Source organism: Neomonachus schauinslandi, chromosome 3, assembly GCF_002201575.2.
Source record: "Neomonachus schauinslandi chromosome 3, ASM220157v2, whole genome shotgun sequence".
NCBI lineage: Eukaryota > Metazoa > Chordata > Mammalia > Carnivora > Phocidae > Neomonachus > Neomonachus schauinslandi.
In genome coordinates this window covers 182,285,054-182,300,840 of record NC_058405.1, presented here as the reverse complement: position 1 = coordinate 182,300,840, position 15,787 = coordinate 182,285,054, and the positions used below count along the sequence as shown (strand labels likewise).

At 37.1% G+C, this 15,787-nt stretch overlaps 1 protein-coding gene across 1 annotated transcript in view; it reads left to right on the top strand.

The window, feature by feature from the left end:
* LOC110574335 (SPHK1 interactor, AKAP domain containing) overlaps positions 1-15,787 on the top strand; it is a 126,242-nt gene that overhangs the window by 15,038 nt on the left and 95,417 nt on the right. The window contains exon 2 of the mRNA XM_021682996.1: positions 7,437-7,544. Within this exon, the coding sequence (XP_021538671.1) occupies positions 7,437-7,544 (108 nt within the window). The remainder of the gene's footprint in view (positions 1-7,436; positions 7,545-15,787) is intronic.

The window sequence follows — 15,787 nt, the reverse complement described above, 5'->3', positions numbered from 1 at the left end:
TAAATAAATAAATAAATAAATAAATAAATAAATAAATAAATAAATAATACTTTGGAGAGCAGAATATAAGACAAGAAACAGACAAATCAGTATTCCAGATGGCACAGCTGTTCCAAGCCTGGGTGGCTAGGAGAATTGTTCTGCCTTCAACTGTAAACAGGGGAGTTAGGGAGTCAGGTTTCTTTTAGAGACTGGAATTGGGGAAGGAGGTGGTTTGAGTTTAGAAACCAAGATATCTGTACCTCTGAAACAAATAATGCAATATATGTTAAGAAAAAAAAAAAAGAAGAAGAAGAAGAAGGTAGCGGGAGGGGAAGAATGAAGCGGGGGAAATCGGAGGGGTAGACGAACCATGAGAGACGATGGACTCTGAAAAACAAACTGAGGGTTCTAGAGGGGAGGGGGGTGGGAGCATGGGTTAGCCTGGTGGTGGGTACTGAGGAGGGCACATTCTGCATGGAGCACTGGGTGTTATGCACAAACAATGAATCATGGAACACTTCATCTAAAACTAATGATGTAACGTATGGGGATTAACATAAGAATAAAAAAAAAATTAAAAAAAAAAAAAAAAAGAAACCAAGATTTCATGGTGACAGCAGGAGACCTAAGTGTAATAACTAACGGTTAGAAAAGTGAAAGCCAAGTTCTAGAGAAAGGTCAAAGCTGAAGCTGTGGACCATTGAGTCTTCCCTCCAGATGGTAACTAATGACCAGGAGTCAGTGAGCTCTCTGAGGAAAAGAGCAGCACCCTGAGGACAGAACTAGAGGGAATATCCCCAGTTAGGGCATCAGAGGACAAAAAGCCATTTAGAAAGAGAGACCTGTCCTCCCCACTGCCTCCCCCAATACTCCCAGACCACTCAGAAGTATCTTGCAAGCTCTGGTCAAGTGCAGTCTCCCGCCAGCCCTGCCACAGGTAGAAGCACCCACTCCTCCTGGGTGATATCTGTCCTGGGCTGCTGCCACTGATCAAAGCACCTGTGTTCTTTATCAGTCCTGTGAATGTTTGTTCTCCCCTATTATAGTTTAATTTCCAAAAGGGCAGTGATCATTTTTGTTCATCTTAATATTCCAAGTGTTAAACATCTAAAGATTTCAACGAACCTTCGTTGACCAAATATTGACTAAAAGAGATTAGAGAAGTAGGAGGAAAAAAAGTGGTACATCATAAATTATGAATAATAAAACATTGTCAACTGTGGCGCAAAGATCAAGAAAATGTTCCGTTGGAAAACATTGTCTAAACTGTACTGCATTCTCGTGACAATAGCTATCCTATATCACTTGCCTACTCTGTGAAGAGATTAGTCCTTTACGATCATTTTTTTCCAGAGTCTATTTTATTTATTTATTTATTTATTTATTTATTTATTTATTTATTTATTTTTATTTAAATTCAAATAGCCAACATATAGTACACCATTAGTTTCAGATGTAGAGTTCGGTAATTCATCAGTTGCATACAACATCCGGTGCTCATCACATCACGTGCCCTCCTTAATGCCCATCACCCAGTTACCCCATCCCCCCACCACCTCCCCTCCAGCAACCTTCAGTTTCTTCCCCATAGTTTTTCATGGCTCTTATTTGAACCTTGGAACAACTTTCAGAAGGGGCTTCATTTGTCCTCATGTAATAGATGCAGAAATTAAGTCCGACTTGCCCAAGTTTACTCAGTAAGTGATAAGGTGGCATAGAATTCCAGTTCTACCTCTAAACCTCTGTGACTAACCAACCATAAGTTACTGTCTTTTCCAACCTAGGTTACTTTTTGAAAAAAGATTTAAGGCATTGCTTAGATGTGTCCAGGTTACTAAGAGTTTATTTCTCCCTCCCCATTCCATGTCAAACGTAAATTTGTGTAACTTGGATCTCTATAAAAAAGAGGAATCACTGTAAGATAGAGCAGATAGATCTTTCTTCATTGTTTAGAACACTCATGCATTTTCAAGAGAAAATGTGTCATTATTACTTCAAGTTTGTGAACACACAACACATTCATTGTTAGCTCTTCATCTGAAATAAGTAAACCTGAAACTAAAAATAGCAGATAAATAAATGAGCCATTGAGAACCTGGTGAGTTTTTCTCTTCTCCCCCTCAGAAAGTGACTCTCTCAGCAGGGAGATCATATTAATAAGGCTTCAAAATCATTAGATTTTCAAGTATGTATTCTTCCTTCTAGCATTCCTGTGTCTGATGGTTTGTCTAAACCATTAGACCAAAAGCTCTTCAAAGGTTAAAATTGCCTAACATATGATGCTAAATGGTTTATTGAAGGCTGAATTTTTATTCTCTTTGCTTATTTGGCTTTTCATATATCTGGGAGAAGAGGAGGCAGGGCGAGGGCAAGCAGGAGGATGAGGGGGAGAGTTACATGCTGCTCAGTGTAGAAGTTACATGCCTTCAGATCGCATGAATTAATTGTTTACAAAACAGGCTGGAAGCTAGTGAGTGATTTAACCAAACAGACAGTAGGCTCAGGACTGGAACTCAAACCTCCTTACCACCCAGACCAGGGTCCTGAGAGAAAGACATGAATAAATGCATAGACTGGGATGCCTTAGAACACAAGGACAAGAAATTATGTAATTTTACCAACTTACAATGGAGCACCGGCTAATGAGGGCTTTGGAATTGGAGAGCCCGGCTCAAATCCTACTTCTCCACTAACTAGGCAAATTAGTGACCCCTCTAAGCCCAGGAAAAAGAGAATAATCATTGTTATGATAGCTAATGTTTATTGAAAACTTGCTATAGGTTCTCTTGTTTTAAGCACATTACGTATGTGGGCCTTAAATTCTACCTTGTATGTCTAGAGGTTTAATTCAGATAATATATCTTAAGGCCTTAGCCCAGAACATTCTCAATAAATGTAGTATTATTTAGTCAAGAATATAGGTATTATATCTCTATTAATGAAATGTATGGGGCAACTTTAATTATTAACATAATCAAGTGAACTATTTCTTTAATTATGATGAATAAAATTCAAATTTTAAAGTTACATAGTGAGTGAATACTCTCATCAAAGCTCTCTTCAAAATATTTCTTCTAAAGCACTGAAAGATTTAGGTTTCATTTTAAATTCCACTTCTTTTTTCTGCCATTTCTATTTCCTCTGAAGCAAAGACGTACCATAGAGAAGACACTCAGTATCCCAGGGGTATGGACTAGCCAAACAGGCAGTCTTTCTAGCATTTTCCACCAAGTAAGCAGATCCAAAAAGCTGTTGACTTTCCTCACTGCTAGGATAGGACAGAACAAGTTCTTTGCATACTTTCAGTTATTATTTACTTTAAAAATAGGTACAAAAATACCCTTAAAGTAGAAGACTTGACAGATTCATTGTTCTGCCCTCATTTCTCTGTTGAAGACTTCTTCAAAATGCAGGCGAAATCCGGCAAGCTAGCCAGCTGTTGTCTCCATCGGCCTCGTCATGAGGCAGTGTCTGTCACAGCTTTGGGCATTTCACAGTGGGAGGTGTCAGGCTGAGGCCTTTGGGTATCTCCATCTCTGCCTCTCAGTGTTTCACCAGAAAAACATGCCAACCCAGTTACCACTTTCTGAAAGACCCGAGTGACTTGTGTCTGAACTCTGTCCCCTTCCTAAGGCTGACCTTGGACAAAAATAGTTCATATGCTCTGATAAATGACAGTTGCTTCCTTTTGTTGACATATTTTGTTGCAACCATAATTCTATGTGCTTTGAATATATAAAAAGTAGAAGACGTCCAGTGGCTACTTTTTGAGGAGTGAGCTTTGAAATAACTAAGAAGTGATTATAGTCGGAGTGTTTATTATACTGCACAGTAAAGTATAGTTAACTAGTATGTTCATTTGATGCCTCCATTTTAAGTCTCTAACGTTCTTATGGTTCAGAATGAAGGAAAACTTGTTTCACTCATGGGTGTTCTAAATTTTAAAGATCACAGAAAGGCAAAGAGCAGAGACATGACAATATGGGTTTCTTTCAGTGTTAACACAAATAGATGTAAAACCATGTTTTTCTTTGAGAAATTCAGTACTGATAATATTTGCCAAGTGGATTAATTTAATTATTATAATTTACATTACAAAATGTTTCTTCTCCTTAAAAGTGTCACTTCAGAATTTCACTCATGGAAAACAGCTTTAAAATGGAGGTCCATAGGGGTGCCTGGGTGACTCAGTTTGTTGGTGTCCGACTCCTGATTTCAGCTCAGGTCATGATCTCAGGATCATGAGATAGAACCCCACATCATGGACCCCGCTTAAGATTCTCTCTCTCCCTCTACCTCTACCCTTCCTGCTCATGCTCTCTCTCTCTTAACAAAAAAAATGGAAGTCCATAAGAAGGCATAGTTATATTAACAAAAATGAGATGTCCATAACTTTTGAGAAACATACCCCAAATTAGAGTCATTTTGCATGGGTTATGGAAGGCAGCATAATTAAATTATTTCACTTAAAGGCCTTGGTAACTTCAAAACCAAATCCAAAGCCAGTTTCTGAGCAACTTGGGAAAGAAACTCAAATCTCTCTGAGCCTCAAGATCTTCACCTTCAAAAGAACAATTTCTGTGAAGATCCTTATCTTTAAAATAACTTCTACCTTGTAGCATTGCAATAAGGATTAAATTAAAAGGTAAAAAAAAAAAAGATAGAAAGAAAAATTTAGCACATTTTTCCAGGACATTCTAAGCATACAAAAAATAGTAGCTGTTAACTATTAATACTACAAAATGCAGAACCAAAATCACACCTTAGATTAGAATATTTGCTAAAGACAATTTGTCTTCACAGATCTGAAATGCTTTCAATCCACTAATTTCAAGTGAAAGCATTCAATTTTCTATTTCCCTTTGCAGTTCATTACAAATAGTAATCGTGAAAAGAGGATAACCTGCTATCTGCATGCCACAGTGTATGACACTTGTCATCTCTCTGAATAGTCAGTGATCCTACCAGGTGAGTATTATTTTCTCCTTCCACAAGTGTGGAAGCTGAAATCAGAATTAAAGTCAGCTGCCCAAATAACCTTGGTAGAATAACCATTAATTACTAAGCTAGGATTTCAACTCAGACCACTCATGCGCATGTTCTTAAACTCTTATTCCATGCTGGAAGTGAAAATGATTAGCAGTGAGGAGTGGGGTGGACCAAGAGCCTTTTTCTACTTTAAATAAAGTGAGTCTAGATTAATAGTTCTCAATTTTGGAGGGTTGGAATTGAAATTCCCTTACACTATAAAAAAAGTATTGGGACCTCACAAAGCTTTTGTTTATAGGGGTTATACTTTCTGACATTTTTCAAATTATCAATTAAAGCTAAGAAAGGTTTTTTATTATTTATTTATTTTAAAATAATAATTTTTATTTTAAAAATACTTTGAAAACAATAATAAACACATTACATGTTAATATGCATATTTTTAAGTTTTATTTAAATTCCAGTTAATTGACATACAATGTAATATTAGTTTCAGGTGTACAATATAGTGATTGAACACTTCTGTTCAACACCTGATGTTCATCACGACAGGTGCACTCCTTCATCCCCATCACCTATTTCACCCATCCCCCCACCCCCACCCCTCTGATACCCATCACTTTGTTCTCTATAATTAAGTCGATTTCTCGATTTGTCTCTCTCTCTCTTTTTCCCCCTTTACTCATTTGTTTTGTTTCTTAAATTCCACATGAGTGAAATCATATGGTATTTGTCTTTCTCTGACCAACTTATTTCGCTTAGCATTATACTCTCTAGATCTATCCATGTCGTTGCAAATGGCAAGATGTCATTCTTTTTTAGGGCTAATACTCTGTTGTATGTATACCACATCTTCTTTATTAAAAAAATGGCTAAAATGAACAACACAGGAATTAATATGCGTGTTTTTTATGTAAAATAAAAAGAGTTTTTTAGAAAAAAAACTCTTTTAGTGAGAAGAGGAGTGACTTCATTTTACAGTTTTAGCAAATCTCTTAATGTCCCACTTGACATTGGGCAACCAGACTCTGCTGTTGGCTTCTGTATGAGGCCAAGTTGTGCCCTGACATCTGGCATGGGTCCTGGAGAACTCCACAGGAAACTTAAGAGACCATGACAGTGAAATGGACAAATAAAGTCTTCCTGTTATTATAAAAGTAGTTTGACAGCTGGCATCCCTGGAAGACCTCGGGGACCCCTGGGGGCCCAGCCTGTGCTTTGAGAACCACAGTTTAGGTAAAATCTGCAAGAGAATTGAGAAGCTCTGTCACCAACTTTAGTCCACGATCATAGTCCAAGTTCATCATTCAATTACCTGCTTGTCCACTATGTGGCTCTTTGTACTATTCTAGAAAAGGACGATAGAAATCTGTCATCTCTAGTAATAACAAAACTGAGTGGGAAAAGATTTAAAAGCAGTAATATTTCTCAGCAAAAACAAAAAGTATTATGGAAAGATGTGTCATAATTATATTTGGTTAACTCACACTGAGACAAAAATTCATGTGTTTTTATCTTTACAGCATAAGACAATCCTTTGTTATACAGATGAAATGTAATTGAAGTGTCATTCTATTTTGTGGCAATAACCAAACTGATTAAATCTGTTCTGTTGCTTAAGTGAAGGTAGTGAGTCAAATATTAGCAGATGTGTACCCTAATAAAGTAGAGGACCCCAGGAGAGCATTGGAAATCTCACATAAGATGGGAAAAAGCTTATACACTGTTTGGGTAATGTTAAAACACATTAGAATTTGAATTGTTTGGCTATTCATGAGATGGCATCTTCAAAATACCTTGTCTCAGAAATATAATTTTTCTTCCTTGCTTTAAAATCCAAGCCCAGAAACCAGCCATTTGTTAATCATAATTGGGTTTTTTTTTTGATTCATGTATTCAAATTTGTTTTGCTTTACTGTACTGTTTTGACATGGAAAATGATTGTCATGATGCACTTTACTTATTCTTAATAATTTTTAAACTTAACATAGTACCTTAGGCATTCTGTAAGAATTGAACCCTATTTCACAGACATGTTGGCAAAGCTAAAGCTGAAGGAATATCATTTCAGTAGCAATATTGCACCAAAAGGAAAAACACTTTTTTTTAAGATTGAAAATATTCATAGAGTGCACTAACACTAAAATGAACTTTGATCCTTATTATCAATTGAACCATACCCCAAAATAATCATTTGAAGTTTCCACACATTGGACATCATTGAAGTTTCCAGATGTTGGATTTGATGACAGAAGAAACATCAGTATTAACATCAATGTATTCCTCTAAAACCAGCTCCTGGTTGAATATTTTACACATTCTAGAGGTGCTATTATCATGCAAGTTTTTTTCCAGTATCCAGATGCTCTGAGGTGAAGAAAACATCTAAGGTTCTTCAGAAAAGAGCTGCTTGTTGAAATAGAAAGCTGGCCGTGTAACACTAAGGTTTTCTCGATTCCCTCCAGGTTCTTTGCAGCAACAGCCTGCTCGAGTCTACAGACTACTGGCTACAGAATCAAAGGACGCCTTGCCAGATTGGTTTTGTGGAAGACAAGTCTGAAAACTGTGCTACCGTAAGTAAACACAACTCTCAGGGTCTACTTTGAGAAAGCAGGGAGTCCGGCACGTGTGCTCATGCTAAAGATGGAAGTTTCATAATTCATTAAATACAAGCTTAAGAAAGTATCGTTTCAGAAAATGCATAACTGGTTTGCACAGACCGTTAACAAAATAGCATGCTGAGCTCATGTTTCTACTCTCATTTTGCTCATTTCAGTGGGTAAATTAACCTGATCAATTCTCTGAAAAGGAAAAATGATGTTTATATTTTCAAAACTGACTGAGAAAATGATTCAGATATAGAACTGTGTGATGAGAAATAAGAGACCATTCAAGAGCCCTCTTGGATTCTTTTCAATATATTTTATAACTGCTGCTAGTGGGTTATTTTCCAACACGAAAATTGTGTAAAAATGTTCTACCATTCTTATAAGTTATAGTCATCATCTGAAAACCTTTAAACCTAAGAAATGTACAGGCATGCATTTTAATATACTGGAGCTAAGCTTTACATACAAAACCTTCTTTTTCAAGGAAGAGATGTTCTTATAAACAAAATTCTTATCGTAATATGTGGGTACATATTATTGACATGAGAAATCAACAATATGATTTCTTTTTCCTGTTCAAAGATGCTCTTTCCTGTATGTTCTACAAAACGATATGTTTCATTTTAATTGAAATCACCTCGCCCTTATGGGGTCATAATTAGAGAGATTGGGGAAGAGTATTTCCAAAGCGGAGAGAAATGTAATTCTCATGACTAAACTGAGAACTTCAGCTCTGAGCTATTCTTGGAGGTAAGTTGAATGCCAGCATTTCTGTTAAAAGAAAAAAAAAAATTAAAACAAAAAAAAGAAGGAAGCTGAAAATGGGATGAAGAAGCTTTTTATATAAAATGGGCAGAACTAGAACTGGCAGACAGAGGATGTAAAACATTTCACACCGCAGAGTCTCGTCGCACAGGGAAAGCAGAGTCCATTCAACAGACTTATTTCAATCTCTTTGTTTAGGCAAATGATTTTAATCCCACTACTTTTAGGACTTTTAATCCCTTATCCAGATAACTGGTTGCTGTCTAAAAATCTTTGGGGAAAACAAAAAGGATTAGGAGGCAAGTAATTTAATAGTGATACCTCCTGTGCAAATTTACTTCTGAGGTAAGTTAGAAAATGCAGACATTTGTGGATACAGAATTCTAATCACACAGCTGTCCATTGTAAAAGGGAGAAAAATGGAGCGTAAAGGCTTTCCAGCTACATTCTGGAAAAAAATTGTCCTCCAAGCAGCTCCTGTATTAAGAAGTCTCCCACTTGGAGGCGCGCCTGGGTGGCTCAGTCTGTTAAGCGTCGGACTCTTGATTTCAGCTCAGTGGTGATCTCAGGGATGTGAGAGGGAGCCCTGAGTTGAGCTCCACACTCAGCTGGGAGTCTGCTTGAGATTCTCTTCCTCTGCCCCTCCCCCCACTCTCTCTCTCAAATAAATAAATAAAACCTTTAAAAACCAAAGGCTCCCATTTGGAGAAAGCATGAAAGTTGGGGCACTAAAAATTGTGTAGTGGAGGGCAAAGAGGTCTTCTTGAAACTTTCTGTTTTTGGAATCTGGATTAGAACTCTGCAATTAGAAATGTTTAATTTATAGCCAGATTCAAGATTACCATTGGATCTCCCTAAGTGAAGAGAACTCTCCTCCCACTCCCCACCGATCCCAATGGATTCAAATTTGGAGTTAAAACCATATGACTTCCTTCTTTAATTCTTGGTCCCTTTATAGTGTCTGATGACATCAGTGAGGTTGAGCTGATTCATCCTGCCTTTACAGTTCTTTCTATTCTTTCCAAAAGGGGAAAAATCCTAAAACTAATAAAAGGCATACTGGAAGATTTTTTTTCCCACGATGTTTATAAAAATTGTCCATGACTCTAAAGCTAAAAGAAATTTCAAAATCCCTATGGCAAAGTTGCCAGCCCCCAATCTCTCCAAAGTATCCTTTAGTCCCATTTTCTTAAAGTGGGAGTCCTTTCTCTCTTTCTGACTTGGCACAGATTTCTAGGGTGAGAAGAGAAAACAGAGTCCAGAGTTAGACATTGCTGGAGGGAAGCAATTCTAGAGGCGAAATAGAGGTGAGCTATGGAGATCAGGACCAGGACCTCTTAATCAAACAACAATACATAGGGAGTGGCCAAAATGGTCAGGGTTTTGGGGTTTTGTTTGTTTTAAGATTTTACTTATTTATTTGACAGAGAAAGAGAGAGCACAAGCAGGGGGAGCAGCAGGCAGAGGGAGAGAGAGAAGCAGACTCCCCGTTGAGCAGAGAGCCCCATGTGGGGCTTGATCCCAGGACCCTGGGATCATGACCTGAGCTGAAGGCAGCCGCTTCACCGACTGAGCCACCCAGGTGTTCCTGGGTTTTGGGGTTTTTTGGTGTGTTTTTTTAAAGGTTTTATTAATTCATGTACTTAATTGCCTTTCAAAAACAAATTCTCCATAGCAGGATGAAAGTGAAAGGTATAATTTAAGGGAAAAATTATTGTATTTTAAAATAATATCTTTATTCAAGTTTCATTTAAAAATTCAGTTTAATAAAATCATTTTTTCAGTTTGAAAAAAATCTCTTTTCAAATAACCAGAACAGAATCTGAGTAACCTGTTACAATATTGGCTCATATTTTATCACTTTGTACTCTGTTCATAGCTCTTGTGTTAATCATTGCTTTTTTAACTGATTTCTTCCCTATCAAAATTAGCAGCCAACTTTTTGAGAACCAATTTTGATTGGCTTGGGATCCAATATACTGAATTCCAAGTGTCTGGACTTGTAGTTTTTTAGAACTAAGAACCTCAGCGTACCAACATTTTCTGAATTCGAGATGTCCACTTAAAATTTTTATTGACGGACAAACTCAGACTTGGAAAACCTTCAGGGTGTGGTACTCCTGGGTCAGTATTACTGTTTGTTCTCAAGCATCAAGCGAAGAGTTTTTTTAGTTATTATTTCAATAGAGAACTGCATTCATTTCACAGCTAAAATGAAGAGCCTTAATGAAGAGTAGTTTGAAGTAGTCAGAAATATGATAGGCACACCAAACAGGAACAGCTTGCCAGGAAGTCTGGCTCGAGAAACCCCCTAAAAGTCACCCTTAAAAGTTTTTCACTAGGTATCAAATATAAACAATTTGCTTATGTTTTCCTAAATAACATTCTCTTATCAAACTTCATTTTCTTTCTAATTTGCCATTCTGAAAAAAAAAAATTAATACACTAACCTTAACCTTCAGGGTCTTTTTTTTTTTTTAACCTCATTTTTTTTTTTTAAGATTTTATTTATTTATTTGAGAGAGAGAGAGAAAGAGCGAGCAAGGGGAGGGGTAAAGGGGAAGGGAGAGGAACAAGCCAACCCAGAGCTGAGTGCGGAGCCCAACAATGGACTCCATCTCACAACCCCAAGATCATGACCTGAGCTGAAATTAAGAGTTGGACGCTTAACCAACTGAGCCATCCAGGTGCCCCTAACCTGATTATTTAAAAGAAGGAAATGTGGAGAAGGGTAATGGAATTGGAAGCCAATTTCCAAACCCAACAGCTGAGACATTATCTTAATAGAGGTCCTTAACACAAGGGGTAGGAATTGGACTTTTCAAGTCTCTTGACTTTTTTTTTTAATTAAAAACTGATTTAGTTTCTTTTTAAAGATATATATTTTTTAAGATTTTATTTATTTATTTGACAGAAAGAGACACAGCAAGAGAGGGAACACAAGCAGGGAGAGTGGGAGAGGGAGAAGCAGGCTTCCTGTTGAGCAGGGAGCCTGATGCGGGGCTCGATCCCAGGACCCTGGGATCATGACCTGAGCCGAAGGCAGACGCTTAACGACTGAGCCACCCAGGCGCTCCTAAATTCTTTAATTTTAGACTTACAGAAAAATTGCAGGAATTTCTAGAATTCCCAGGTTCCCCATATATTTGCTTCTCCTTCCCTTTTGTGTGTGTATATGCATCTGTAAGTGTCCATATAGCATTTTTTTTCTAAAACTTTTGAGAATGATTTGCAGACACAATGCCCCTTTATCCCTACATACTTCAGTGTGGAACATAAATATTTAAAACCAGGATTGAACCCAGAGCTGCAGAAACCCTTGTTCAGGCTACTAATTTGGTACCAACTGCACAATAATGTTCTTTAAATATTTATTCAACAATTTTCAAGGAGAAACTAAATGCTGCCCCCATAAAAGTGAAAAACCAAATGCTGGCAGTGGAAGTCAGCCAGACTGAGCAGAACGAAAGCCCCGTATTTAAGTGGACCCAGTCTCAGGAGACAGTACGCTGTCAGGTTGCCCACATGAGAGGGAGCTCTCAGCCCTCAGCCCTGGTAGATTATTCCTGCCAACTTTATCCAGGACTACTCTTGAACAGAAGTTTTGGTAAGTTACATGTCTTCCATGTTGATTTCCAGGGCTTTGGGTACCCACCCCCCACCATTGATTGGTCCAGAAGAACTTTTTGGAGGCTTGCTTCTGAGTGCCATGGAGCAGAAGCCCACAAGTGGTCTGTGTGGCCTCACCTTGCCCTGGGCAGTAGCTCCTGAGGCTCCTTGGGAAATCCATGAGTCCCAGGGAAAATTTTTGACTCTCAATGAAAAAAAGTTCCACTAAACTTTGCCAAGCCTCTAGAAGCCAATAAATGAGAAAGAACACTTTGTGATAAAGCATGACACAGAGGGGTGGTAGAGAAAAGAGCCACCCACCAAAGCAACTAGGCGGCTCTAAATCCATGAGGTCACGTGCAAGAAACTGACACCTAGAAACATGATAAATAAAACTGAATAGAGCTTTTGATACAACTTGAGGGCGACACCTACAGTGTGTGGACAAATAGTACAGTAGTAATGTGGGTGTAGACGTTAGACCTAGTCTGAACATTTATCAATGCCATGGATCCTGAAACTAAGAGGGAGTTTTTACAAGTTTATTTTAATTGAAAATTGAGTTCATGTTCTATCGCTTATGTTACAGGTAAAATGCTGCATAATAAAAATTAAGATCCTTGACTTTCTTTATTGGCTGCAGGAATTACAGTGTATATCTAACCATTACTTAAACAAGTGGAATGAGATTACTAATAATTCATAATATGAAAAAACATTAAGAGGGAAATCTAGGTGGTTATTTATATGACTATTTAAGTTTGATGCAACTGCAGAAACCAATTTCTCAGTGCTTATACTTCAGTAAACAATAGAAACAAAATGAAAAATCAAATAACAACTGTATATATATATATGTATATATATATATATATACATATATATATATATATACATATATATATATATATATATATATCACAATGTAATTATGTATAAAAAATAGGCTCCAATATTGTACATAATATATATATAATATATGCAAGCCTCCAAAAAGTTCTTCTGGACCAATCAATGGTGGGGGGTGGGTACCCAAAGCCCTGGAAATCAACATGGAAGACATGTAACTTACCAAAACTTCTGTTCAAGAGTAGTCCTGGATATGTATATATATATACATATATATGACAGCCTCACGGTGTTAATCTCAGTGCATAAAGAGTGACCACAATTCATTATGAAAAAGTGAAATTTCCAACAGTAGAGTTGGCAAAAAGCCAAACATAAAAAATTCACTGAACAGCCACCTGGGTGCCTCAGTTGATTAAGTGTCTGCCTTTGGCTCAGGTCATGATTGTCGGGCTTCCTGCTCAGTGGGAAATCTGCTTCTCCCTCTCCTTCTGTACCTCTCACCTGCTTTTGTTCTCTCTCTCAAATAAATAAATAAATAAATAAATAAATAAATAAATAAGATCTTTAAAAAAAATTCACTGAATAATACAATTGTTATTCTAGACTTGAAAAAAAATTAACTGCTCTGATAATCAAAGATAATCAACTATAACTATTACAAAATTTGTTTCCAATAAACTTGTTAAGATTGTAAAAATTATTATACCCAGTGTTGATGTAAGCACAGTTAAGAGGACACTCTAAACAACCAACATAAGGAGTAGAAATTGACAAAGTTAGTATAACCTTCCTGGATTAAAGCTTTGTAATGTATACTGTCCAAAACATTTTAAATATTCATGACTATTGATCCTCTTCTAAAGAAATGGCCAGAGTTATGTGCAGACTGATGTAAAATACAGTCAATGCACAAAGTAATGTACCCAAGACAACACACCAGATTGACTTAAAACATGGACTCAGGAACATGGAGTCCAGGTACTTTGATTTGAATCCCACCTCCCCTTTCTAGCTACATAATCTTGAGCAAGCTGTTTAGTCTCTCTGTGTCTCAGATTTCTCATTTGTCAAATAGAGATGTTATAGTATTTATCTCATGGATTGTAATGTTAGGATTAGATGCATTAACATGTCTAAAGTTTTAGAACAGTGCCTGCACATAGTAAATATGATTAAGTATTCAATGAATTCAACAGCATGTGATGGCAAAAAATAGAAAAATCTTGCATGCCCCCTAGTACAGGAATGGTTAAATAAATATTGGACATTTATACCACGAGGATTAATGCATTCTTTACAAAGTTTTATAAAATAAAAATATTTCAGGACGTGGAAATAGAGGCTCACAATGTAATTATGTATAAAAAATAGGCTCCAATATTGTACATAATATATATTAAACAAGGCAGGTTAATCAGTCGGATGAAGGAAAGAGAGAAATCAAGAATTAAGTCCTATGATTTGGGCTAAAGCTCCTAGATGGATGGAAGTTTTATTGACTGTGATGGGGAGAGCAAGTTGGAGGTGGGAGGAGGAGGATGGTGCTGAATGTCTTCTAGTCATCCAAGTGGAAATGTCAAGTTGGCAGTTAGGTGTACAACTTAGAGTTGCTGGAAAGATCAGGTTGAGAGATAAGAGATTTGAGGGTCTTCATGGGGACCCTCAGAGAGTAGAGAAGATCAGTCAAACCAAAAAGGGTGTGTAGATAGAAAAAAAGGATTTGCAACTGAGCATGGGGTATTCTGATAAGTGCTCATATGGCAATCCCCATGTCCCAGGGTCCCCCGAAATCAAGAGATTATTATTTAAGCATGTAAACCTGAGTTTCAAATACATAATGGAGGATTTTATGTATCCTGATATTTTTGTGCTTACAGTACAGTCGGATGAATAGACCTGAGTGTACATTTAAACCTGGGTGTTCATACTATTTCTCTTTAAAATTCATTTTGACAGACGAATGCATTATTAAAATAGCTCAGAATAGCTTTGAATTTCAAATTTCATACAATTCCTGCTAGTATAGCAATTTTCCTCTGAGTGGAAAGGCTATCAATCAAGAAAAACTGAAAACAATAAACAATGTTCCTCATTAAATGCCTTTCAGCTTCAAGGATATTGACTATATAATTTCGATTTCTTTTTAGTAGAATTGTTTGTTTGGATCAACATGTCTTTCTTAATCAGTTCTTCCAGAATCCCAAGAAAACTAGTTATAAGTAATAGCATTTTTTTTTTTTACAACTTAGAGTCTTAAAGTTTTTTTAAAAAATAAATAAGAAGAAATTTAAAAAGTGGGCCTCACTAATGACTACTGTAAGATGTCTGCTTTTTAGTTCGGAGCCCCTGGGACACTATTTCTCTCTTTTGTAACAATGACACATTTCAACCTAGAGGTTTATTAGGAAATAAGAAAGTGCTAAAAGAAGAGTTTCTGCTCTTCCATACTTGAATATTATTCTCTTATTAAGACCAGAGGCAGCCCTTTTTACATTTACTTTACATTTTACATTACATTACTTTACTTCTACATTTACTTTACATTTCAGACAGTACTGAGCACAGTGGCTGGTTGAAATTGAGTCAAATTATCTGGAGGCATTCAATGTACTTTCCAGAAGCATCTGAAGTGGCCAGAAGGGACGAAGGAAAGTTTTCCCCTTGCTAAGTTGTGCCTAGGGTTTAGTTTAAAACAATAATCCAGCAGACAGCCTAAGTCAGTAGTGGCCTGGGTAGTTTTATTAGGCACCCAGAGATGAATGCTTCTTAAGCAGGAGCCAACAACCTTTGACCCTATTGTTTGATTAGGCTGAATGATTCTTTGTTGTGGGGGGCTTTCCTGTGCATTGTAAAGTATTTAGCAGCATCCCTGGTCTCCACCTAGTTGATAGCAGTAGCATCACTCTCCAGCTGTAACAACCAAAAATGCCTCCAGATGTTGCCAATCTCTCCTGGCTGGGGGTGGTGGATGAGGGGCAAAA